This window comes from Malurus melanocephalus, unplaced genomic scaffold, assembly GCF_030028575.1.
Source record: "Malurus melanocephalus ecotype Western Australia unplaced genomic scaffold, MMel_1.1 scaffold_4, whole genome shotgun sequence".
NCBI lineage: Eukaryota > Metazoa > Chordata > Aves > Passeriformes > Maluridae > Malurus > Malurus melanocephalus.
In genome coordinates this window covers 1904929-1932344 of record NW_026623236.1, presented here as the reverse complement: position 1 = coordinate 1932344, position 27416 = coordinate 1904929, and the positions used below count along the sequence as shown (strand labels likewise).

The window sequence follows — 27416 nt, the reverse complement described above, 5'->3', positions numbered from 1 at the left end:
TATGGGAGAAAGAGGACCAAAAGCTTGAAAACAAGTGCTGTAGATAACATTTTTGAAATACTTAAAAATTTTCACTCTGTTTTTTGTGTTRAGCAGTAGAGCATGACTGTCTGGCAAAATATGTCACCAGTGTACCTCTGATGCATCTGATCAAAAGCATTCCTGTGTGCCTCACTGATGGTGGAAGCRGAGCACTGACGGGCTGGGTGGGGAGTGAGGCTGGGACAACAATGTGAGAGGGAGCAGCCTTTAACTTAAGGTGTCCTAAARAGCTGCACCTTTGTGTTTGAGAAAGACTGGATGCTTGATGTCTTCTGAAAATCAAGCCGTTCGAGGATTCATCTCCATGCAGTCAGCAAAGAATGCTGGGGTTTTTTTTCATAAAACATAGTTGTGCTGTTTTGACCCCTAAAGAGGATCAGCAGCATCCTCTTACAGCTCAGGTTGGATGGTATTTTTGAGAGGGATAGAACTTAGTTATATGAAAACAACATGTTAAAAGTGTCATTTGAGAGTTCTGAGAGTTGTCTSGTCTCAGGCCTGAAGTAGCTGTTCTGTGAATTACTTCTAACACTTAGCACTATCGCTATGAGCTGAGGTTAATAGATCAAATTCCTAAGTTAGTCAGTCTCTGATTCATCTTTTGAATGTTGTTCCAGGTTTTCAAAGTAGGCCAAATTCTCTGCAGCAACAAATGGTTCTACTTCTCTGAGCATACTGAAYAAATAAATAAGTCCAGCAAAATCTAAATGCAGTTTGGCAAGATGGGATAATGCTGGAAACACTTGCCAAAACTGACTTGGCAAAAACTCCTCTGTTTTCACTAGATTTGGAATAAAATCTGACAAGATCTCAGCTCTCTCTCCATGGGAACTATGTGACTCGCTTAAATATTCTTACTATTGGGTGGATTGTGTGTAAGGAGTCTATCTATAAAAGCATTGGATGCCTGGTGGTTTTCTAGCAYGGTATCCCTTATCTCTGAGCTGTGAGAACTGAGTTATAGCTACATTAGCAGAATCATTCTGATACWTGTTAAATAAATGTGAAAGTGTGCCCATAAACTTGAAGGGGCAATACTTTCTTCAGTGTTTAAAACTYAGAAGTTGTTCTGTTTCAGTCTGGCCTTAGTGAAGGTCTGATTTCTGTTGGCAGAGAATAGTCAGGAGGGCTTCTGGGTTAACAGCCAGATTAATATCTTCCCTTGGAGACAAATCCTAAAAGATGGAAGAATCAAAAAATAATGGAAAGAAGTCTATGCCAATACCCTCCAGTGTATTATTTTTTTTCTTCAGACTTCCAGTGGTGCTGGTAGTAGCACAAATACAGATTTTTTTTAGGTGCTACTATTTCAGTTTAGGCTATTKGCTAACAGTGGGGAGTAAATGATTTGGGGCATTAGTTAAACTTTCCAGGTTTATGGGACAATACAGAAAATAATACTTTTACACTTTGTGCAAACAGTAAGCAGCTAAAGAAAGAAAAATAGATTATGGCAAGCAATAGCACTGGGGGCAGGGGATGAATAAAATGCAGTCTAAAGAGAGCAAGAGAACTTTCATGGAATTTGAAAATTGTCACAGGTCTTGTTTCCTTTTCTTTTTATTTTTGAGTTTTGAATTCCTGACCTGAGTTGCATATTCAGGCTGTTTGTTGCAAGATGCTGGTGTGGCCACTGACAATGCCTAAGATGGATGTTCAAAGCAATTTAAATGCCAGAAATTAGACAGGATCTCCCTCTGGAGGTTTTTAAAGGCATCTCTGTCCATGCAGGGAATTTTGTACTTATTTTAGAAAGACTGCATCATTAAGTTCCTAAACCATGGAATGATCCTGGATCAGGTAGTTGATTCTACCTCACCCTGGATGTTTAGTGGAAGCACGATGTATGACTGAACCAGACTGGTTACTGGTTGAATGGCAGAACTAACCTGTTCTGTTTTAATGGGTTTTATACACCATGCTAAAAAAAGAGTTGGCTAAGGCAGTTCATGCATACAGGTTATGTAGAAGGTTTTGGCAAAAAGGCTCTAATCTAACCTCCTAGCAAGTGAATAATGGATTTAAGGAAGAAGTTACATTTGGCAGCTTCTTTAAAATGTGGGACCSTACAGAAGTGACTGCAAAGACTAAATTTCTTGTGTAGTACCMAAATCACAATAAAGAACWGCCTGGKTATTCAGCAAGTGATAGCTGTGTTCTTATCAATTGTCAAMAGAATAAAGGATGCATTCTGTTCATGGYTGATGAAGAACATTTGAGTTTTTATACTTTTGCAYCAAGTTTCTGTGCTTTCTGCCTTTGTAGTTGGTGAAAATGTCCTTGGTGGAGTCAGTGGGGCCTGGATAGTAGCCCTCTGGTCACCTGCCTAAAAGTAAGCGCCAGTTAGGATTTCTAAAGCATTGCTCAAAATTGCATAATGCTCATGGGTGCAAGGTTTACAGGAGAGGCAACTGGAAGYGAGATGAAAGTGCCAGGACACTTAAACTGACAGCAGTTACCCCTGTCTGGGTACCTGAATTAGACCACAAATATCTGCAGTAGAGTATGCTAAATCTTTCTGCAGGCTTTTTAGACTGTAGAGGATTGCATGGTTTTGGTGTCTTGTCGAGAGCTGAATCCTGTCCAAGTGTCTTTGTCTTATTCTTCATGAATCTGTAAATAGACAGCATACCTGTTGGGATAAAACCTGTGTAAGAAGTTCTCGGAAGAATAAGGATTTCAACTGAGAATGTTAAAATAGTGTATTTTTTTATAGTTCCATGCAGTGTTACATTGTGGTGAAGTGTTGACAGTGTTCAGAGATAATCTGGCATTTCATTCCTAGAGTAAGTCTCTTTTCCCCTTGAATAAGTCTTTCAGGATTTAGTATGGCTTTTATTCTTTTTGAAACTATATTCTCCCTCCTGTCTGTTGCCTAATCCACGTGGATGTTTTTTTCTAGCTCTGTACAGAACATGTGGGAGCTTTGTAAAGTTGCTAACACTGTGTTTGTTCTCTACCATCTGACAGCCTAAAGACAGGAAGCTAAAGGGTTTCAATTTCAAGATGGATCAAGTGGAGCATATTGGAAACCTGTAAACAAGAAGGCTGATCTCCCCTCTTTCTCCCCTTAAGTCTGCACCATAGCAACTATCTACACAGAAGGATTTCATGTCTTGTRTGAGGAAATCTGTAAAGAAGCGTTGTTGTTCTTTTGTTCACTTYCATCACAAAATATTTTATACAGATATCTCTGGTGCTGCCCTGGAAAGTTGGGTGTTTCATTCCTGGGAGGAACTGACTGCAGATACCAGCTTTGTTAAAAGATCTTTTTTTTTCTGTTACATTTCCTTCCATGTCAGTGAGCTGAGCTGAGCTGAAAATCCAATTGTAAAGGAGATGTGAACCCATACTGAAAAATAGCATGCAAGTTTCCTAGTCTGAGCATTCTCCTCATGAGGAAGATCTGCAGGTTTTTCATGTTGGTAAAATGGAATTAAAGTGGCAGCTTTAGGAAAAGGAGCACCTGGGTGTTTCAGTACAGTATTTGAATAATTAAAATGTGGAACTTGACACATTTTTGCCTCAGGCATTTGGCAGTTACTGCTTATGAGAGCAGTGTTATTTTGTAATGTTTCAAATCTTCTGACAGTACGAGTATCACTGGTTTAGCCCTTATACTGTCAAGTGGACATACATTGAGGGCAAGAAAGTATAACTGCTTCTCTTAAGGCACAGGCAAAAAGCTGCAARCATGAAATAAAGGCATGGAAATCATCTTCCTTGTGCTAATGTCAGCTGGACCCAGGTTAAGTCTGTCTGCCATTTTTCAGTGGTTATACATGAGTGTTTTCTCCACTGCCATCTGAATGTTTGATGTTTGYGAAGGTCCTTGCACAGTGGAGCTGGAGCTTAGGTATCACTAACTGGGATCTCCTTTTGATGCACACAGTTTGCCTTATGTTCAGAAGTGCTTATTGTCTACAKCTCCTCTTGACTACGTAAGGGTACTTATTCACTCATAGCTAAAACAGATTAAAAATGTTTCTAGAAAGGGTATTGGTGCTTTAAGTCCTTCAAACTTCTGGTGCTTACTCTCTGATRTCTTGGGACACGGATGATTAGATTTGGTTGTATCATTGTCAGTGCTTCTCTTGCAGAGAAGTTTCTTAATTAATGACAGATTATACTTGCTGGGTGTATTGATGGAATGGTAGTGTCATATGCATTCACCTCCTATAGAGCAAGAAAGTGCTCCTAATGGCAACTGTAGTGTCTGCTGTCTGGGATACTGGTGAGGTATCTTTGTTCCTAGAGATTCAGTAGCTCTTAGAACAGATAGAGATAAATCCCTTTTGCCACAGAAGTAAGTAATTTTTAACTTTGCAGAGATGTTTCTGTGGCTGCAGCAAATCTGTTATGCTGTGTGAAGTATATGAGTAGAAACAGGATGTGCTAAAATTGCATGATGAACTAAATCAGAGTTGTGACTTACATCGTATATTGAGAAATGGTTTGCACTGAATTTCTTGAACCGTCTTATGGAATATCTTACAGAATATCTATTTTTTTAGTGAAAAGAATATCTGAAGGTATAAATCCTCTCATTTTCATTATAAGCAATAACTCATCACTTTGATTTGATGGCATTTTGCATTACGTTGCTTATACTCTGCTTTAATTTGCTGGAATTGATTTGTGGAACCAGTTTTCTCCTCTTAGGAGAARAGTATCAGCTGTTTGAGCTGACTAAGAAAGTAACTAATGTATCTTGAATGCAGAAATATGTGGAGGCTAGTATATATTACAGGTTTTTACTATAGTTTATATCTGCTTTTATTTTAAGCCTCCAGACACTTTGAGCAATAAGTAAAATATCTGTATTTTAGAAAGTGAGGTGTGTGCTTTCAGATCTGCTCAGAGAAATTACTTGTTGCAATGAATTCTCGTGCAGAAGATTTGTGTCAACTTCCTGCCTTTCCAAAGAATTCGAAGACACATAATGTAAAATTGAACATAATTTAATCTTCACTTTCACATTTATCACTTCAGAATGGAAGACCTTTTCATTTAAAAAATTAAAATCGGAACCCAACTTAACTTTCAATTTCCTCTTTGGTTCCCATTTTAGTGTCTCTTGGTGCTGTTCTTGTGTTAATGGGAGGTGTCACTTTGCTGTTCTCTAGGGARCAAAGTTTCCTTGCACTGTCATGAGCAGCATCAGGACAGATTTTTTGTTATGAAGAGGGGTGTGTATGTTACTATACTTCTAAAATTTGGTTTTTGGCCCCTGCTGAAGTGTCTAATGGTGATGACTGAATCATTTCTGATACTGTCCTGTGCTAATTTCAGTGCAGTTGTGCAGCCTGCTGAGGTTGTGTGCAGGCAAGGGGGTCAGTTGCTGCAGCCTTAAAGAGAAAGTAGAGTATGTCTAGCTAGAAACAAAAGTCAGACTAGGAGGAAAGTAATCATCAAGGCTTTTAAATCACCATCACCAGGTGTTCTTACTATTTTACATTGCCTCCTAACAAACAACCTATGCACCACTTGCCATTAGCCCTCTCTGGGTTTGTGTAAAACACAGAAGGTAAAACCAGGGTGTTGCTGAACTCTGCTGAACACGAGTTCCCTCACTAAGRTCTGTGGAATTGCAATGCTGGTAAAAAATATCTCTAGAAAGGAAGTACCCAAGCTGCTTACATCCCTTTCTTCTTGCTTTAATACTTGGCAGCCTTTCAATTAGCTTGGTCAGGAAGTTAATATGGGGTTTATCTAAAACAACTAGCTGCCTGCCCTCATCTTTAGCCAGAAAGGGCACAGGAAGAACTGCATGCAGTTGCTTTATTTATTTATTTATTTAAATTTTATCWTACCTTATTATTTTCCTATGTGGCAGTTAAGATTTTTTGGTGGTTTAAGACTTGTGAAAGAAGATACAGCCTCTGTCCGCTGGTTGAGTGTAGAAAGGGTTTCTTGCAAATTGGATTTTCTGAGAAATAGCCTGCTAATTTTTGTACATGGAGAAGCTCTGGACATGAGTAGCACCGTTCCATGTGAGCGCRATTCACAGCCCTGATAAGGGGAACAGGATGAGATTTAGCAGYTTCAATGTGGGAGGCATTGGGCATAGAAGATTTTAATGGTATTATTTCTATTGCCAAGCCATTTACTTAAAAAGATTCTTCTGCTGGGGCCTGTCTCTGCCCTTATCTTCTCCTGCTGACCCTCGAGTTTCTTCCTTCCTGCTTCTTGGACGGAACCTGGATTTTCACATTTTCTAACTGACACTTCTTTGCCTGGTGCTTTGTACCAGCTGTGTCTGTCACCAGACAGATTGTGGGACTGGAAGTGTGGTAGAACCAAGAAAAAAATGTGGTGTGTTTTTCTCTTATGCCTGTTTATCTTGTTTTATACATTGACCATCTGACGTTACAAGTTTGGTTCGTTGGCAAAATRCATGCTGAGAGCAACTTTCTGCTCCATTCTTGTGTTAGTTACTGTGAGATCGAAGCCACTTCAATTACCAGATGGACTGGGTTTACCAAAAGTTATAATTCTCATGAACTTGGTGAAAATTAGAGTTTATATATCCTACCCTTGGATTATCGTTTTCTGTATTTGTTTGTTTAAGTTCAGGGTACAGCATGTACTATTTTGATGTGCTATTTTTGATGATCACTGTATTGTTCCACTTCCTTAAAATAAATAAAATAAAAATAGACTAATAYTTAGCAGCATGCTAAGTGGTGAAAGGTTGATACTAATTAAATAAGGTTATCAAAGTGCATGTCTGAAGAATTACAGATGGTCCAGATCGTTTGTAAATACTTTAGCTATTCCACCTTTATATTTTCAAAAAGTTTGGGCAGTGTAAAGCTTTTCAGTACATTTAAAAAAAAAAAAAAAAAAAAAAAAAGAAAGAAAACAAATGTCACCAAAAAAAAAGATGTTCCTTTATTTTATATTGGCATGACTTGGGCCCCTCGTGCACATGTGAAAGTTCAGCAGCAAGAGGAGAGGTGGGGATGGAAATATAGAACTGCTGCTAAATTTGTACCTTTCAGTTCCTTTGTTCAGTGTAAGATTTACTTTAACCACAGTAAAATCAATGTGGTTAATAAGGAAGTCTCCAAATAAAATAGCTTAAGAAGTCTATCAGCATTTGAATAATGCTTAATTTACTACTTTTTCATGGGGAAAAAAAAMCCCAAAAAACAACCCTGCTACTTCTCTTTTCTTTCAAACCATTTTTGTTCCAAAATATCTGAATCTCTCCTATCGGTAACATTTGCTGTTTCTGTAAACACTGTCCATGGGCTGACTCCAGGACTCTGTTTGTTCAGAGCGTAAGTTGGGAGACTCCCTTCCAACAGAGGAAATGGGACGATGTGTTAAGCTTTCGCTGGAGATTGTTCACATCCACAGAAGCTATATCCTCTGCAGGAAAACAGAGCTTGGATCCGTGCCACAGCGTGTCTGTGATGTTAACGAGTAGGAGAAGCTGTGCTTGCTTCAGCAGCAATCTCCTAATTCAGGGAAGGGGTGAGAGAACAAAGTGGAGTTTGATGAAATTTAAATGCGACACTTAATCCTGTTAGCACACAGAAGGAAAAGTTTTTTGTTCCGTGGAGGGGAAGGAGAGGAGCTATTGAATTTACCTGAAATCTATGCATCAGGAAGAACCATATCAAATGGAATCTGGGTCTGTGCCTTGTTTCAAATACATCATCTTTGCCAAACAGAAACCTCAGCTGAGTTTCTGCACAACTGAAGCCCTGCTTGTTTTCAACCTGCAGCAACTGTTGTTTAATACAGATGAGCAACATGATCTTCCTGGGTTGTTCACATACCATAGTGATGAGCCTCACTGAAACACTGCTAAAGAAGTTTTAAGTTTACGGCCTGCTTAGGAGAAAAGAATGTTCAGGTGAAGTTTTTTTTAYTGTCTTCATGGTCAAGTGGTGAGTTAAATGCTGAGTTTTGGGGTTTTTTTCAGTTTTAGCATTGCTCTTCAAGTAATGCCTATTTTTTTTCTCTCAATTTTTTTTGATGTTGCTAATTAGTCAGCCTTGTCCTGAAATGAGTTAAATAACTTTGTAAGTTGTCAGATGTTCAGTGTGACTGCAGCATGTGGTGGTGCTGAGCATGGTAATTCCTGTAAACTCCTTGGCATGGTTCTGGATCACAGTGKGAAGAGGAGGACTCTTGAGAGGGGTTGTGGGTGTAGATATTGCATTTCTGTTAAGACACAATGAAGAAGAAAGCACGAATGAGCCTTAATAGAAACTGTAACRTGGAGTGCCAAGTCTGTCCTCATGTGATACTGGAGGTGGAGAAAATGGCTTACTAAGGGCAAGGAAGGTTGCAGATCTTGTAAGCCTAGACCGTGACAGTAGCTGCTGTTTGATTCAACTGACACTGGACAGGTGGCCCTAAGAGGATATAAAGACTTCTTAGAGTATTCTTTCTGGCAGTAKTTTCCTGAATGTATTCCAGTCAGAGCAAGATTTTTGCCTTTYCTTCACTGGAGAATGTTGTGTAAAAGTGAACCTGGAAGAAGAGGAGTTGCTGGCTGGGCCGAAAATGCAAGGATCAGTTGAAAGGACTTCAATTTAAATTTTATGCATAAAGAATCTGCAAAACAGGGTATTTGGCTAGGTCTGTGGAATTGAAARTAATAAGGATGTGTTAGGGTTAGCAGGCATGTTTTTCTGGAAGTGATGGAGAGGTGAGGAAAGATTTCATACGTACCATTGGAGACTGGTTTAGAGTAGAGACAGTTTTCTGGACCACGCTCACTAAGGGGACMGGGGTTTTTTAAATTGCAAAGTAGAGCACCCAGACTGAATGTGCAGAAGGGCTTTTAAGGATCTTCACTTTAAAAACAAATGGAATATCTTCCAATAGGGAAGGAAGGAGGTGGGTAACAGAATAGAAGARCTGGTTCTGGACTATCACAGAAAAGATTGCCAACTCAAAATACACAGGGATGGAATAGTGCGCATATCTTTGGCAAGAACACTGCTAAGTTAACTGAAGAAAATCTAGGATGGAAATAGGAAAGTGAAACTAAAGGCAACTACTGTGCTTAGAGRTGAAAGGGAAAGCTGAGTATTTGAAGAAGAAGTGAGTCATCTAAGAGGGGGGAAATAGCTAAAGGATGAAAATTCCCCAATAATACATACTTTGCCACTAAACTTATAAATTTATAAGTCCTTGTGAAAGGGATATMATKAAAAATAAATTATATGTAACTATGTAACTATTTTAATGGTTATAGTAACCATAAGACATTAGCAATAGGAGATGCTTTCTGCAGTGCTTAATTCTTACTTGTGAATATTACAGAACTCATAAACCAACAGTTGCAAGAAAAATTGAATGTACAAGTCTTTCAAGCATAGTGCCAAACTTCTTTCCTGCTTGTCCATGTAGAAATGACAGCATTTCAAGCTGGCAATTTCCCTTTTTTAAAAGCAGTTTTAACTAGAACTTTCTTTACTGTGGAAAAAGAATGTGTCCACCATTCTCCATCTGCACGTTCATGCCAATACTGCCACGTTACTATTGAAATGCCAGCCTCTGTCAAAGACTCACAGCTTGGATCCCATTTGTCATAGTGGATACAGCAGCAAAGCTGACTGCTTGGTGAGTGTAGAGGAAATGCTAGAAGCTAGCTGCACATGATTTAAGAAATATAGAGAAGAGTCCAAAACACCCTTTGACAACTCAAGGGTGAACTTCAAGAGATTTTAGGGGCTAAATAGTAATTGACTGTAAGCTTCTTTCCACTCAAGTTTTGCTGCTGATATGAACTCTTCAGTTACTTTCAAGTGCATCTTTGCAGTTTTACTTCTGCAGAAAATTAAATTCTTTGTGTTTTTATAGCTTTGATTTTGAAGTTACATTTCTTGGGTGAAAGGAGCCAGCTATTTTATTATTCTGGCATAGTGTGCAAGCTGGCTGTTGARTCACGTACTCTTGATGCTGGTAACATTCTTGAGATTTCCTGAATAGCGAGTAACTGGAATAGTACTTATCATCTGGACATAGTGAACTCGGTCTGAGCAAGTGGCACGTGTAAAACCGAGACACTTGGGTTTGGTTTTTGCATGTTAATGTGCAAAAAGTGGGGAAAAAATTACTTGCAGAAGAGCTATTGTMGAAACAAGTGTTTACGTGTAGAGAATTTGAGGGAGGGAAGTTAACTGAGAGAAACTATGAGCCTCAAGGGTCTTTGTTACAACTGGAGCCAAGACTCATGAATTAAAAATTCCAATTTAGAGAGTGCACGTAAATTACCTCTTGTTTTAACCTGACAAAGACGTGCAGTTGTATGGAACAAAATAGGAGTTGTGAAAGGTTTCCTAATGGAGCTCAAAAGCAAGGTGAAACATGCTTCTAGTTTTTCTATTTAATTAAACACTTAGGTTTGCAACAAACCTTGCCTTTCCTCTTGAGTCAGTGATTAGACTCCTCCAGGAGAAACTTCTGAGACTACAAAGCTCTCCTGAGTTAAAGGGAGGTTCCAAGGCTTAGGTATGAAAGTAGTATGAAGAAGTGTTCTTCTTGAAGTGGTTTGAGGGTTTCCTGTGGAGTGATTTACTTCAAATTCTTTTTTTTTTTTTTTTTTTCATTTGCTGCTGCTGTCTTACAGGCAGCAAATTGTACTCCATCTCCCCTTCAAAATTGTGTAAGAGAAATCTTTCAGCATGCTGTCTTCTTCTCTGCTTTTTATTTCTCTTTTTTTATATTAATATCCCAACTTATTGAGCTGTATATGTTAASAAAAAATAAGTGCTCAGAAAAACCCTCTCTGCATCTGTATTTCTTTTGCTCTCCCAATTTTATTCAACCTGAGATGTGAAATTGCAAGGGAAATCTAAGAGTGTGGTAAGGTTAAAACTGAAGCTAAACCTAATAGCTGTGCTGAAACCACCCTATAAGGCAAGACAGATATTTCAGTAAGTTCTTTTCCTCACCACTGGCCTAAAAAGTTARTTTTTTCTTCATGATTTTTAACTCACCAAGTTTCTTTCAGTTATGTCATTTTCTAAGTTCTTTGCATTGGACTTAAGAATGTACATGCACTGCGTTGATTGCATTTAGTAAGAAAATAAGAGATTTATGTAAGATTGTACAATAAGCCACTGTTAAAATTATAAATATGATTTTTTATATTAGTCTTATACCTAAGAAATTAATTGCAAGCAAGTTTTCCTGATGTAAATTTCCACAGGTCAATTATGTTGTTTTGCTTACCTGAATATTTCTTACAAAATGGGAATCAAGATGTCACTAACATTCAGTAGTTCTGTGCCAAGCAGAAATTTTATGTTGGTTTTCCTAATCACTTGACAATTCTTGGTTTCTACAATTTCTGGTGTTCTCCTAATACATACTTTTGCTTTAATAAAGTRACACTTGTTGATTGAGGTAGGACAAGATCCTTGATTTATAAAGTRGCAAAGCTGAAAATTCTTGCTGACACTAAATAATACAGATTGTTTGGGGTGGGAGAGTGGTTTCTTTCCTTTTTTGTTTGTTTGTTAATCTGTGCACTAATAGTCTGATGTAAGGCCTGCTCTTTAACTAGCCAGTGAAACCTTTCTAGTTAATAGCTTCAGTAGCCAAGCTTCTAACTGAATTTGGACATGGAGCAGGAAAATTTTATGCTACGTGTCTTGCTGAACCTAATTTCTACCATCAAGAAATTGTAGATTTTGGTATTTATTTTGCATTAAAAAGATAAAGTCTGCTGTTAGACATTTCAAAGCAAAATCACCTCAGCTGGGAATGCTCCGGAAACACTTTTCTTTCCAACTCTTGTAAAAAATTAGAGATGGGAAGAAGGTGGAGAGAGCTTCTGCTTTAGCACAAGGACAGACATGGTAATGCTTGTTTTGCAGAAAAGCTTTATATAGTTTAGCAACCTCATTGCTAAATATTCCTTGTCACTTTGCAGCATATTCCAAGGAGACTAAAGCTRTTTAGGAACAGAGGGAATGTGAACRTGTGGGGCCAAGACTCATGACATTGCTAGAGAATGATGAGCATGACAGAGCAGGGCATTGAACTTTAATTACAGATTGTTTAATATCAAGCTGGTTCTTGTCCTGAGGCACTAGAAGCTTAGGCCTATTCTTACAGCTTTGTTCATTTTTGTCTATGTTGATAACATGCAGATGAGATCTGTTGTGTGTTRTTTTTTTCCATTTAGGAGTTGTGGATTTGTGTACCTGGACAGTTGGGGGGAATGTTAAATAAATTCTCTTATCAGCCTGGAGTAGGGGGTCGTACTAGCAATTCTCTAGGCTGTACTGACATCTGGTGGCAGTTTATATATTTAGTATTTGAAGTGTTTTTCATTTAAAGGTGGGCCAAATTATTACCTGTCCAGAATGTGCTCGCTTATGTATTTTGGGCTGTTCCACCTTATTTTGTGGCGTGTGTGTGTGTGGTGGCCATTCTTTTCTCAAAGGCAAAAARTTAAAAGTGTTGAAACTAATCTTTCTTTTACATAGTTTAAAAATGTATTGACTTCGTTTTCAGATTGTTTCTTATTCTGTGTGTTTTATAGCAGTTACATAGAAAAGGAAACATTATTTCCTTTCCCTTCAAATACTTGCAAGACTCCTGAAACAATTAATGGATAGGAGAGCCCTGAGATCCACCTCCATTTTTRGGTCTTCCCCATCAGACAGAGACCYCAGAGGTTCATCTTTGCATACCCAGATATATAAATATATGTTTCTATAGTGGAACACAGAATTTTTCCTGCTTAAGACAGGAAAGAATTCATTGACACAGGCTTGAAGTAATCTTAAAAACATGCCAGGTTTTTTTTGAGAAAGTTGATAGTAAATAATTGTTGTCAGGCTCACAGATGTTCACAGATGAAGCTATGTGGCCTTCCAGGAGTGGGCAAGTAAGAAAGAAAACCTGGCAATTTTGAGAGTAACTGTTCTTCAGCAATAGTGAGAGGCTTGTGGTTTTCATGGTTACCACTTAGAGATGGAGACAGAGGAAGGGGGATCCAGCAGACTCTAGCTAAGCTCTAAGGATCCCTGACACTGTGCCTGCTCCTTCCCAAGTCCAAATCTCAATTCTTACTTCAAGCTGACATGGCTATTATACTATACACTAGTTGCTTCTTGAGGGGTGGCTGGTCAGTGAAGGAGTTAAGTTGGGAATATTTCCAAATGTAAAGACCACACAGTCTCCAGGATTCCATCAGGCAAAGAAGGAAGTGTTTTAAATAGCTTTCAGTCTTCCCTGGGCMTGGGAAGCTGCCTGTGCTCACCAGGGGGATTCAGCACAAGTATTTTGCCCCTCAAGTGAGTCACTGTGGGTGGATCAGGTAAGCCTCTATGTAGGCAGATTAGCCTTCCCTGTGTGCATTATAGATTTGGAGGAAAAAGGTTTTGGAGACAGTTTTGAAGTTTTGTAAAAGGCAGTGTAAGAGGGCTTCCTACATAAATAGTGCATCAGTAGTTTTGCTAATGGTATAATATTCATAATGTTCAGTGATATTTGCCCCCATTTTAATGGTGTGGCTGATGCAGAGCAAGAAAGAATTTACTTTTTCAGAGTACACAGAAGGTCGCGCAGTGTCAACTCATTTTACAAGGCTCTAAGGAAGGTAGACCTTATACTATATATAGTTTTCTCCCTTTTTTCAAACAGGATAATTTTTCTTTATTTTCTGGTTCTCTGCTGTTGGGTGATATAATTGAGTGGTTCTGGCTATAACAAGTATTCTATTCTCTAAAGTGACCAGTAGGTAATTTGTGTGTGTTGKTGCCCAACTTATTGTCATTACCAGAAATTAAATATCTAACTTGCTTCAAAGGAAGAGAATACATTTTCTTTTCAGTCCTTCCCTTTTGTGCTTTGTTGCAAAATGAAAGCAAGTTAATGATTACAGTCTCTGTATAGTGTGGCATTTACTGGACAACTGACGGTCTCTTTCCAGGTGATGGCAGGGCAGTGCTTTAGTTTTGGGTTGTTAGTTTGTTGTTGAACTGCATTCTTTTAGCAGCTACTTCTTTCATAACCCTCTGTACTACATTTTAGTCATATCCCTCAAGTATAGGATAGTGAAGCCAAGGGAGGGARAGCAGGTTTTAAGATCAGATAAATAACTGTGTCATTAACAAACACCTTGCCTCTTGGAGATCTGGGGGAGAAAGGGTTTTTTTTTTTTTTAGTAGTTAATCCTTACTTTTGTGATASCTTTGCTGAGACCATGATCACTTCTGTGGCTATCTGTGCAGGTAATGCCTTCCCTTAGATTCTTCAGGGGCAAGGTTTTATCCTAGCTTTGTGCAGGGCTTGCTGGCAAATCACCAGCTTTACTTCTTAGACACCTACAGAAGGACATGCTTTTCAATGAAAGCTGAGGCAGGTTGCARTATCTGGGTACCTAGACACAGGTGAGGATCGGTTCCTAGCAAGTGGTAAATATCTATTTTGGCAAAGGGATATATGATATTTGTAATTTCTTATCCCTCCTCAAGTGCGTTGCCTTAGACACATCTTTGACTACACAAGTATTGGTAAAAAGCAGCCACCTGAAACAATTTGGAAGTCAAAGGCAGTCAGTAGAGAAGCAGTAGAAATAGAGTGGACCTGTGCTTAAAATCATCATTTAATGTCATGATCTTCTGCCATTTGTTTTGACTGTAGGCACTTTAGAATAGGAATTACTGTATTGAGTATATATGAAGTTCTTGCCAGAAGATTTCCTTAAATTGCTTGAAGTTATTTGGTGTGCCTTTCAGAAGTACGTCTGAAATAGATATGCAAAACTGACTTTTAAAGTCCTAAGTCACTTGTCATTCATTTAAATGCTGAAGGCGAAGAATATGTCTCAAAAGTGTTTGGGATTCTCTGAGACCATAATATATTGCTTAGTTTTTATTCTGATTATTCTTGTGAAATTCCAGATTCTTTCTGCTTCATATGTTTGAATATTTCTTTGTCACTGCATCATTTGCCTTGACAAGTTTTCTTCCTCTCTGTGCTGACAGTAAGCTGCCTGTTACTGTGCTCTCATAAATTTTGTTAGATATGAGRCCCATAGCTTCAGTATTTCATAGGTTTATTTTGAAAGCAGATTCTTTTCCTGCTGTAGAAAAACCCCAAAGTTTGGGATTTTTTTCCTTCTACTTACTTTTTAGCAAATACAGTATCAACGCTTTCTAAATTTACCTAGTTGTGTGGGGAGTTTTGTCTTGGAGACATACTGGGTTATTGAAAGGGGGTAATCTTTTTGTTTCCATGTATTAAACTTGGAAGAACTGTTCTAATGTAAAGTCTGAATTAAGTTAATATTTTCTAAGTCAACTGTGTGATTTTAAGCCCTGAGCTTTTAATTGCATTGAAAAAGTGATTGTATATAGTAATTCTAACCAGTGGTAATAAAAGATGCACACCAAGATACCATGATAGATGTTTTAAATATTAGAAAAAATCATCACGACTCTTACAGAATCAAAATAGGATCTGTTAGCTATAGAAATATCAGACGCCTGTCAGCTAAAAATTGAGTGGTACTGTGGTAAATTCCATCAGAGACTACCACAATAATATTTTTCTGCCTTCTCTTGTAAAGGGCTGAGGTGCCCCCTGCAAATCACACTTAGTCTGCAAAACCTTGAATGAGAAATGTAAGGTCTCTAGCAGCAGTTCATGTGGAATTTCGAAACTGGCTCTACCTCCGGGAGGACCTGGGACTAGATTATCTGCTGAGATGTGTTCACTCCTGGATTATTCTGAGATTTACTCCTTTTCCTTGCTCTGAGAGAGCAGCTGCATGATTTTATTTCTGCACTTTATGCTTCCGTTTCTACTGCTGGATTCATTGCTGAGCCAATTCCAGGCTGTTTCTTGCAGGGCTACCTGGCAATCTGATTGGTGTGGCTGCTTGGTTAAAGACAGGGATTTTCCTCTTCTATTGTGTGCCCTAGAGAGAGATCCAGCCCCACTGACATGTAAAATTGGTGGAGTATTTTAGGAGAAATGCATCTTCTTAGTGCAGAACTAGCATAGGTTCTTTAACTGCTGGCCAGAGAGATGATTTATTGAGGACAGACAGATCGGGAAAGAAAATTTTTTMTTCTTGAAATTTATGCCAGTCCCTATTCTTTTATAGCAGACTAGAAGGTAAAGGTGATCTGCCTTCAGGTCTGTTTCAACTTTTGAGGCTGCTGCAAATCTCTAGGCCTCCTTATGAATGGTCAAGTGCAGATTGCAATTACATTGTCCCCTTCTTTCCTCTCCTGCTGCTTTTGTTTGTTGACCAAAGGGATTCCCTCCAGTCTCTGGGCTTTTAGATACCTGTCCTGATTTTTAGAAGTACTGGAATGATATGTAGGTAATGGTAGGGGAGATAACTGTACAGTTCCAAATCAAACATAATTCATGCCACAGAAAAGCTGTTTCTTCAGAAAGCTGGCCAATATCCTGTTTTATAAATGGTGTTCATATGATGATGAGTACAGTACTAGTATTGGCCTCGCTATGAGTTATGCTCTCAGCTAAAGCTTCTCTACCTTTTCAGTATCAGATTAACTTTTTTTAAGTACATTACTGTGATTCTGCAATACAGTTCAGTTTCCTGGTCACTTGGACAGGTTTTTTGCACATGCATTGTTTTTTTAAAGCAGAAAGCTTTAATAATCTTATCCCAAAGTATTTCTTTTGTACAGGTTTTGCCTATTTAAGTGTCTCTTCTGGGGATTTTGACTTTTTTTCTACATAAGAATTTTTTTTTCTTTCTGATTGGATTCTCCTTTTTTTTAAAATTTTTGTTTGTTTGTTTGTTTTGTTTTTCTCCTTAGAGGTGATGCCTTCAAGGACATTGAATACTTAGAATGTTTCTGAGAGAGAAGTACAATCTCAAATGTACTTAGGCTGCTGTTAACAGTCACATRTTATGTAACCAAACAATTCAATTTACCAAGCTATATCTTTAAAAGTATTCTTTTCCTTRCAGTATTTAAAGATATCCCAGAACAGAGAAGAATAAGCTTGATAGTGTAGGTATTCTGTGAGCCAGCACTCTAAATWTTGCTTTTAAATTGTGTTAATAGCTTCCTGTCCTTTGGAAATTACATGACAGCTCTTTCTTGTAGAATGCAAARACCATTTTTCTGCTATGTGGCCTCATTAAAATGATGAATTCTCTGTTTTCTGCAGGCACAACTTCAGGACGTGCAAGAGTACTTTGGAGTGAACTGGCAGTAAGCCTTGCAGTAGCATGGTGGCAGTAACACTGGCTGTCCCCTGGAGATGATGAAGCTCAGCCTTATTTTGAACTACTTTCGTAGACCTCCAACTTGTTCACAAAGGACTTAACACTGATTTGGATTCATATGGTAAACAATAGTCATGGGTATGGATTTTTTCCTCCCATTACTTGACATCTGCATGTTTCCAGCTGTCAGTGATGAAGTCAGTACTAGGTCTGCTGACATTTAGTCTGTTCTGGGGAGCTCTGAGTGACAGGTATTGTAAACATCCTACACTCTCAGCTGTGGAAACTAAGAAAGCTGGGAGAAGGCTGTTTACTCTCCCTGCCTTGGAAATCGTCTGGAGGGCAAGGATGAAATAKTATGTTGATTGTATATCTGACAATCTGTATTTCATATACATTATGGTCTCAGTAAACAAATTATGTCATTACGTCACTTCATCAGTGTCTTGTGTTCAAAACTAAGGTCAGAAGGGCCTTATGATGTGCTTTAGTTGCACTGCTGGCTTGAGGGAAACATAAATAGTAGCAATAACAGATTGCAATATGTTCATCCTTAAGCAGTGATTAAAAAAGAGCTGTTGCACTATTTGCTTATCGGTGATGATACATAAAAGTTGCACTGTGGACTTCCTCAAAACATATAGAAGCTGACACATCAGTATTGTATTTTATCAAAATGGTTGGTTCTCATGTTCTAAGATTCACTTAATTCTAGTTTTCTACTCAAAAGTGCTAGAAACAGAGATTAGGAGGCAAAAAGGTTCTAGGGGACTTCAAATTTCAGTTTCTTTTCAAAGAAAATCAGARGTGTCAACATTAATTCCAACTCTAAATTAACTTAATTAATGATACCTTATGTTTTCCACTWGGTGCTCCCTACCACTTGCTCCCCAGACTGTATTATGCTTTGTACTTTGTCTTGGCARTCTTTCTCTTCCTCCTTGTGTTTCTTTCATTCCAAATGCTGTTAGCCAAGGAGAACTTCTCAGTTTAAATGCAGAATAATTTAAATTAAATTTCAGTTTAAAAGCTGAAAAAATAATTTTCCTTTTAAATCTAATATCCTGCTGGCATGGTCTAAATGTTCCTAAAGTGAGTTCTGCAGCTTTTCTTAAGATGGAACTCTGGGAGAAAGAATATTCTTCCCCTCTTTTTTCTTTTGCCTTGTTTGTGGGGAAGGGACTCACCTTTTGTGCTCTTGAAGAAGTTTTTCATAATACAGTTAAATTCAAAGATCACCCTCTAGTTTCTTTTGCAATAGAATTCTTATGTCTTCAAATCCTGCTGCTTCAAATTTTTAGAAAAGGCAGTCAAATATAAAATAAAGTCAAATATAAAATAAATAATAATAATATAATATAATATAAAGTCAAATAATAAAATAAGTCAAATATAAAATCTTTGAAGTAAAGACTCCTAGAAGAGTTTATTTTTCAGGATTTGGAAAGGGATGGGAGTGAAAAGACAACAGGAGAATTGTAAAYGAATGTGTAAGGATTTGAAGTAGTACTTACATAAAATAGGCAAAAAAGAATCCAGACTTCTGCGCTGAACTAAAAAAAATCAGTTATTTGAAGTAATAATTATTTTTCAGGCTCTGGCTTGTCTTCCTGTTGGTAAAAGCAGTAACAGGGAAAGCCAGGGTCACAGTGCTGTAGCCAAGGACTAAGTTGATGAGTAAAAAGAAAGCCCATGATTTGTATAGTAATTTCCAAGRAAAGCAAAGTTAACCTCCAAAAATGATTGTTTGAAGGAGACTTCAGCCGTTCAGACGATAGGGGGTAGCATTTCCCAATACACATGGTTCTCTGGGCGGAGAGRTTTCTGAGGATGTTGGAGCACAGTTAATTTCTCCACTGCATGACATTACTGATTATAGACTGTGCTGTCTGGGAAAGACCATSTCCTGAAGGAGATAACTTCCTGAATTTCTGCGTTTATATATTATTTTTATTTAGACAAGCTTTTGGGTTGGAATCATTATTTTTTGTCAATTGAAAAAACTCTAGTATTACTTACTTGTGCATTAAATAGTGAAAATCCATCTTCWGTTTCATCAGTGTAATACTCCAGTAGTGCCAACTTTGTCATACATTCTTCCTGGCCCACACTTTCCTGCCCTTGTACTGACACTGTTTGTTTAAACTGCACACTAATTCAGTGGCTTGACCCCACTGAAAACTAAATAAAGCAAAAGAGCTTTTATATGCATCAGCTGCTTCTTCCACTACTGTGCTGTGGTCTGAWATGCTACTGAAAGTGCTAGTTCCTTCAAATATGGCCACTTTCCTAAAGAAGAAAAACAGAGTTTATTTTAGATAATTGGGTAGTCCTAAAACAATAAAATAGTGAAATTACAGGATTCTGAGATTTTATTTGATATTAAGTTATTCTGTTGATGCTGCCTGAATACAATTGCAAGCATGGTGCTAAAACAAATTCAGATAAAATTGTTTTAATTAAAATGCTTCATGTTTTGAGCACCATTTATGCTTCTTTTTAAAAAAATTTGTTGATAAAGTCTAACTAAATTGTGTTGCTAAAAGGGAGCAACTGGTAATTTTTTTATCTCCAGACCTTTAATTGTAAAGGTATCCTCTGATGATCTTGCACCATACTGAGCACTGTATAAATTGCATCATTTCTAGATCATAGAGGTTTTTTACCCCCAGGTATTGCTTTCCTAGCCAAAGGCAAACATTCTGTCCTTTTCTCTTGTTAATCTCAGACTTCAAAGAGTTGAAGATTCTTTCCAGTCCATCAGTTAAATATAGAGTTTTTCCATTGTGAAAAATATGTAACAGAGCTGTTTCAAAAGCCTGTTGCCAGTAATGAGCTTTGGATTGGGTCCATGGAGAGGTAATCTGGATAGCTACCACCTCAAGTCATCTCTGGGAAATTGCTGATKGTAGGCATGGCTTTTTTTTCTTGAMGGGTGGTTCTGCCAAGATGCAAAAATTACTTGTTCAAAGTGGTTCCTGGCACCACCCTGGACAATATTCTTCTTGCATGTTAAACTCAACATGCTACATTGTTTGTGTTTCTATTGTTTGTTATGAGAAAGAGGACACTTCTTGGTATCATGTTTCCTTATTTCTAAATTTAAGTTTAGGTACCGTAGTTTTCTTCCTCTGAACTAACACAGAGATGAAGGAGATTTTCTTCCCCTTCTTTGTTTGAGGCTTTTAAGCTACATTTTTGATTATGTAGTCCTTCAAGGTAATTGTCAAACATCCATTGCATTTGGTAATATAGGGAGAGACTGTGGGAGGAAAGAATGTGTGGCAGCAGGAAGAGCTGTTGCTTGTACAGAGACTGCAACCTGAACTTGGGGTTTACAAGTGAAATATTAGAAAAATATTGTATTAAAAGTTTCAAAGAGCTTCTGGTGAGGGAAATGAGAGGTGAAAGGGGACAAGAGGTCATTGTTTTGTCATCCAAAGCATGAAAAGTAATATAATGTTGATTTTAAGTGTAAACACTTCATTGATGATGCAGTGAAAGAAAGCAGCAATTTCCCTTAATGCTTATACAGAAGTCAAGTTCTGTTTTGTGCAGTAAATCTGTCACTGATTCTAATTCAGTACAGGAGAATTTAAAAGTCTGTGACAAGCTATTTTACTTTGAAGACCTATAATGAAATTGAAAAAGAATAAAAGAGTTTCCTTTGAATGAAGAAAGAGAAGAAAACCACATTATGTGGACTTCAGTCATAATTGCCCTGAAATGAGAGATGGAGTCCTAGATCTGAGTTTTCCCTATGCTGTGATTGAGATAAAAACATGTAAAAGCAACTGTCCTTCTGCAAAATACTAACAGGTGTGAAACATCTGCAGTACAAATATTCATTCATATGCAAACAAATGTTTTTACAGCTTAAAAATACATTAACTTTAAATCTGATCAAACACTTTGATTCAGGTTTTATTCAAAATTATGTTCTAAAAATTCTTTTTATGTAAACTAATTCTCATAAAAAGCATGTTTAATTAAACAGAATGCAAAAGCTGACGTTTCTGTTACTGTTTTGTGAAGCTTTGGTTCTTGTCAGCTCTGGGCTCCATCCAAGACCTACTTAGCTACAGTTAAGCTTTTGTTTYCTTGTTTTTGACCTTTGGTTTTAAGGATGTTAGCATGAATTAAATGGAAATATGCTCTTCTAACATACACTTTATAAAATAAGCAAACTTCAGCTGAGCAGTGCAGTCTATAACTACAAAGCTGAGGACTTGCTTATTTTAAATAGTGTAATATGATGGCTAAATTACACCTTATTTAACTCTTCAAAAAGGAGAGGAGTGAGGCTGTATTGCATAAGCCGTATGTTTGCAATGCTGACTCTACAAAAGGATCCAGTTTTGCTCCTGCTTAAGTTAATAGGGGATTTTTGTTTGCTGCCTTAGTGTTGTTATTAAACTGTTAATACTGCAGAGAGCTGGCCTCTAATCCTGGTTTTGGACGGACATTCTACCTCTTCCATTGTGAAAAAGATGACCCTTCCTCTSTAAAGGCAGAACCCCATGTTGTTCATCAGTCTCACTGCAATAAAGCATGCTTTCCAAAATCATGCAGTCACAAGCTGGTTTGTCTCATTGTGTTCCAGCCTTTCCCTGTGACTCAGATTGCACTGCCTGCTTGTAGTGCTGGGGGAGCAGAAAAGATGTCACAGACCTAATGCAGGGTTATTGTAAAGGCTGCTGAGAGCCCTTTCTTGTGCTTCTGTTGTGAYGCTGTCCTCATGGATGACAAGAGGCTATGCAGAATTTCTAGTGGCTTATAAGTGTGTGCTTGGAAGGCAGCCCACAGTTTGTACAGGTGTACTCAGCCAGCTGAGCTATTGACATCTACYCAGTTCTGGCATCTTGGAAATTCACTCCAAGCCATTCTCACCCCACTTTGAGGCCCTGGGTGTATGTTTAGCTATAGGAGGGTCCAGCTGACCTTGTTTCATTATTTAATTTAGGAGAAATAGAGTGAGTATTGACACCAACCAAGGATTTCTGGGGTTTCCATCATTTGAAGGCTCCATTCTCCAGTTGTTTCTGTATAGCCTAGAGTATCTGCTGGCTCAGGTGTTCTCAAAAAGTGCTGMTAAAATATCTCAGCTCTGATGGGCAAGGAAGAGGTTGATGTTGACAAATGAAATAATTTCAGGGTCTGTKAAATTTGTGTTCTGTTGCTTGACTAGAAATGGATGGCTCTRTATAGCTATGAGCTTTGTAAATAGTTGAACTTTGTGCAACTTGCCTAACTTGCAAGTTGTTGAAGGATGTTGGGATGCCACTAGATTTTATGCTTAGTTCACAAAGTACAGGTGAAATGTGAACAGTGGTAAATTTTTTGCCTGTATGTGACCATACTCACTCACTAACTAACTGTATTGTTATTAATTGAGCTGCTAATTAAGATCTTGCAGCTTGACTAAGTGCAGTTTAATGTGAAGCATTTAAAAGATATGTAGATGTGACACTTAGAGACATGGTTTAGTAATGGACTTGGCAGTGTTAGGTTTATGGCTGGTCTTGATGATATTAAAGTTCCTTTCTAACCKAAATAATTTAATGATACTATTATTTTAATTGATTAAAAGCTACAGTATGCTTTGTGCCTGCATAGAAGAGCAGATCAAATCTAAACTGAAATAGATCATATTTTATTGTCTTGGGGTAACTGTGTGTAGCACACAGCTTTTAAATTAGAAGTGTCAAACACAGTAGTCTCTGCTGCCACTCAGAGCAGGTGTGTCATAGTGTATGGATTTGCAAAAGCAGGAGTGACCAAACTTTTCTGTTCGCTGAAGTCCTGATGCTCATGAAAAGTCCYACAGCTACTTGTGTTCATGGCTAGAACTCTGTTGACTCCTGGGGACCCTGGCCCTTCTGATACCAGGAAAGGGGGTATTTATTCCCTGCTTTCCCTGTTGAAAGTGAGAAGTATYAGCTGCCTTTTGTCATCAACCTTGCTGAAGTTTGCATGCTCGAAAAAGTCTTAGCAGGTAACCAGACTRTGGGGAGCTTGGTGAACTCTGTACCTTAAGACACAAGCTCTACTGCTAACACAGATCTATTTGCTGATGCTTCCAGTGGCATATCTTACTCCAACGGTGTCTTCACCTATACTTCAAGGTTTTTCACCTTCTGCAGAGGTGGGGGAGTGTGTTAGCCCAGATACTTTTCAGTGAGGCTTTGTTGTCCTTTAATTTGGAGATTTGGTTAGAGCTATGTGAGCTTGCCATGTCACATGGCTTAGTTAGGACAGAAGAGGAGCAGGACTGAAACTCAGAGAACAAAAGTAGTTGGATTGAAAATACCTGGTAAGATTTTTCTATGAACTACTGAGTTTTTCCAAGTAGGAGAGGAAAAAAGTTCAAAAATTAACAGTATTAAATTGATGTCTGAACTGTCAGTTCAGGAAACTCCAGAGACAAACTGAATGGAAAGTTTTCCCCTAAGGTCCCCCATGGAATTTCTAAAGACAAATCTAAATGGAAAACAGCATGGATTTACGTCTTTGTCTACAGGAACAGAATAATTATTTGCAGCCAGAAAAGAAACTCCAGGTTCTTGGCAGAAAAAGAAAGAGGTCTGGTTCAGAGACTTGAACTGAGTTGATATAAGGTCTTTCAGGGACAAATGTAAGGTTTTTGTATGTACAATAGAACAAATATCTGAAAACGCAGAGGTGGGAGATGAAAAATGTTGCTTAGTACCTGAAAATGTTATACCTGGATTTGGTTTGATTTGAGTATTTCTGCAAGCTCAAATGATGTTTGAATGTATGCCAAACGCACTGTTTACAGTAAGCAAGGCAGTTACTGATAAAGAAATACAATACATTCCTACTTCCTATTGCAGTCTGCAACTTTAAAAATAAAAAGCCTTATTTTGAGTATTTTAACAAAAATGCCATTTTTATTTCTCACTTTAATCTGACATGACAGGAAAGTTAGTTGGTGCTGTCATCATCTCCCAGTTTGAGCAATGTGTAAAATATGTGTGGATTTTAGTGCACAAGAATTCACAACGGTTTCTTTAATGCTGTGGGGAGTAGTGTGTTTTGGTTTGTTGGGTGTGGTTTTTTCTGTTTTGGGTTTGTGTTTTGCTGTTTGGTTGTTTTGTGTATTGTTTTTTTCCTTTTTTAGTAGATCATGCTGTTCTTTTGATCTGTTTGATGTTGCTGGAATCATCTAAAGCAGCATTAGGCTTGTTTTACTCCTTTCCCTTCTTATCTTTCTAGTCTGTGCCTAATGAAGCGGGAAGARTAAGGATTTTGCTTCTGTCCATTTGAGTGAAGATTCCTGTGCTGTGCAAAGATTTTTAGTGAGGCCTTTGCAGGCTTTTGTGGATGGTGCTAAACCAGAATTAGTTCTGCAGTATGTGAGAGAGTGAGTCCCAGACTGTGTGCTCTGAGGCTTGGACAGAGCAAGATCCAGAAGGCAGCAGCAGTAGACTGGGTCCTGCTTCTTCAAAGCTTTCCCCTCCAGTTTCCCTGCTAAACTTTGAACAGACTTCACAGGATTGTCCAGTGTACCAGGTTACCCAGAAAAATGGAAAAATGCATATGGTTGTCACCTGTAGGGCTGGTTCACATGGCTTAGTAATCTAAGGTATTTTTTTAATGTCTGCTCTTGTAAAGAGAATTTGAACTTTGAAAGGTGAGCAGGGRAGAAAGCTTCACTTTTTCAAGCAGGAACATTGATTTTTTTGTTACCTGGTTCTGGGCACGTGCCTGTTCATGGGCTTTTTCTGAGCAGCTCTCCACAATGTTTCTGTGAATAGAACAGGGGCTTTGAAAAATGATTTAATATTTGTATCAGCCATTGCATTTCAAGTGCACTCTGCTTTAATACTAACAGACTTTAGGCAGAGACAAGTTCCTGACTGTTGAAAACAAAGTCTTTTTGTGGAAATATTTTCTGTTTTGAAAGAATTTTTGATAAATGTGCTTGGATCCAGACCATTGTTTTATGTGTGAGCAGAGAGGGCAGACCTGCAGCACAGGCCCTGGGGCTCAAGTGGGATGTGGGAGATTGAAATGCACGTCTCTTACTTGATTCAAAAATGAAAGCAAGCCTTGAAATCAAGTTCTTGTATACTGTGAAGTTCTTGACATTCAGCCTGGTTGATAGTGTATTTTTCAAATTAATTTCTCATTTCTTTAAATATAGAAGCATCCRAATGCATTTGGAATACCATTTTTATGTGGGGAAGGAAAGCTGAGAAAAGAGTGAATCAAGGGCTGGTCATGCACAAAGTAGAGAGGCATTTTTCAAAAAGCCAAAAGGTACAACTTGATCCTTGCATATGCTGTCAGTCCTGTGGAGATCAACATTCAACAGATGGGGCTATGCCCTTCTGATATTGTGCCTTTAAACTTTGTCCTCCTGCAGAGTAGTATTTTGGAGGTAACTCTGCAGYATCTGTAAGGTTCATTCAGTGCTGTGGTGTAGGACAGGAGCTGTCTGTCCCTGCTCGTCCCCAGGGTGGCTGGCATGAAGGGACCAGAGGCAGGGCTGTGAGAACAGAGTAGAAAATAAGTTTAATAACATGAATCAATGTTTGGGGCCTTTTTTTTTTTGTCACTGGAGGCTGCAGGACCCACAGAGGCAGGGGCTGCCTCTGCTGCCTCTGTAGTGTTAAAAAATAATAACAAACCAGTCTTCAGTGCTGATGCTGGTTTGGTAGGATGCAAATTTGCTGTTCTCCCTCAGCATTGTTCTACATCCAGCTGAAAAGCACCCTTGCCTGTGGAATTAAAAGAAGTAAGATTGTTTCCTCAGTTGTCTGTAGGACCTGTTTTCTCTCAGTACAACCAGGTACAGCTGCCATTGTCCTACCACACAACTTTCATCTGCCAAGAGACTGACTTATCCTTGGGCTCAAATACAGTGACACTGCCTTGAGGAGGAACAGGCAATAATTGGAAGTAATGATCTAGTAATAAAGGTCGAGATTTAATGAGCGGGGACATGGCGTATCTTAATAACTCTTGTTTACTGTTTTGGGACAAGAAAAGTGATTTCTCTGCTATGCTTCAAGTTGAATGCTGTACTCTGCTTTTTCTCCTTGCTCGTTTAGGATTTAGGCAATACATAGTTAAGGCAGAATGAATTTTTTTTTGGCCTATTTTTGGAGAGTTTTGAGGCAGAGATGCTTACAACAGCTTGCAGAAAGGACAAGACTTGCTTTTGTAAAATTTCTCCTTAATGTGTCAGCATCTGTGTTACTCAGTCCTGCTGCTATTTGGTCTGTAGGTTTCATTAACTTCTTTCTTGCCAGTTGTGCCCCTATTTCTGGAGGTAGGGAGAGGCAAGACCTTCTAGCCTGGTGAAAGCACAAAACTTAATTGTGTTTTCAGATGAAGCTCCAGCTGCAGGCTGCACAGCTGACAGAGGCTACTGATGGTCACACCATACTTCTTGCTAGCCCTTTTCAATTTATTTTTGTCACCCTACAAGTCCTACCTTTTCTGGCTCAGTATGTTCTGGAACAATTCTTTGAGGTAAGACAGCAAAGATGATAGCATTATACTGTCTGAAATGGCTTTCTAAGAATGGTATGAGACTCCAAATCATTCCTTGGGTACAGGATGAGAAATATTTTATTTGAGGAAAAGTGGTGAACAACTTTAAAGCCTGGTGCTTTCAAGGACAGTTTGTTTCCTATTTTCATCTTGCTGAAATTCAAGGTAAATTTTTCTATCAAAATTTTTATATATAATGGGGCAATAAAGACAGAGTGCTGGGGCGCTGTGGATGGCTTCACTTTTTACRCTTACAAGAAAAGGTCAGGCTTGTTAATTTATGTTAGAAGAAAGCACGGTGTGCTGGCTTGTCTGTCAGTGCAGTCAGTATTTCATCCATCTGCCTAGGCTTTCTGTCTGCATCCAGTTGAGAAATGTGGTTGTGTTGATTTCTGCCTGAAACACAGAGTTTCACTGGACAGAGAGTCTGCTATTTGAAGTGTGTTCATCTTTATTATTTGAGGGCAGAGGGGAGGARTGCCGAAATGCAATTCTGTGTATGTGCCACATGTCTGCTGGCACACAACTTCTGTGGCAGCCATGGGGAAAGCATGCTTGTCTCAGGCTTAGCACCCCAGTCATAGTGTGTCTTACAACACAAGTACTGATTTTTATTTTTTAATTGTAACTCATGACTGTGATGGGTTTTTTT

General features: G+C 38.4%; 1 protein-coding gene across 3 annotated transcripts in view; it reads left to right on the top strand.

The window, feature by feature from the left end:
* The window catches only part of OGFRL1 (opioid growth factor receptor like 1), an 82458-nt gene that overhangs the window by 19596 nt on the left and 35446 nt on the right, over window positions 1-27416 (top strand). For 2 of the 3 annotated variants that reach the window (XM_057369006.1, XM_057368999.1), the window contains one exon: window positions 17185-17363. The exons of the other annotated variant lie outside the window; for it this stretch is intronic. In XM_057369006.1, coding sequence (XP_057224989.1) covers window positions 17361-17363 — 3 coding nt within the window. In that variant the 5' untranslated portion in view covers window positions 17185-17360. The remainder of the gene's footprint in view (window positions 1-17184; window positions 17364-27416) is intronic. 3 annotated transcript variants of the gene reach the window in all.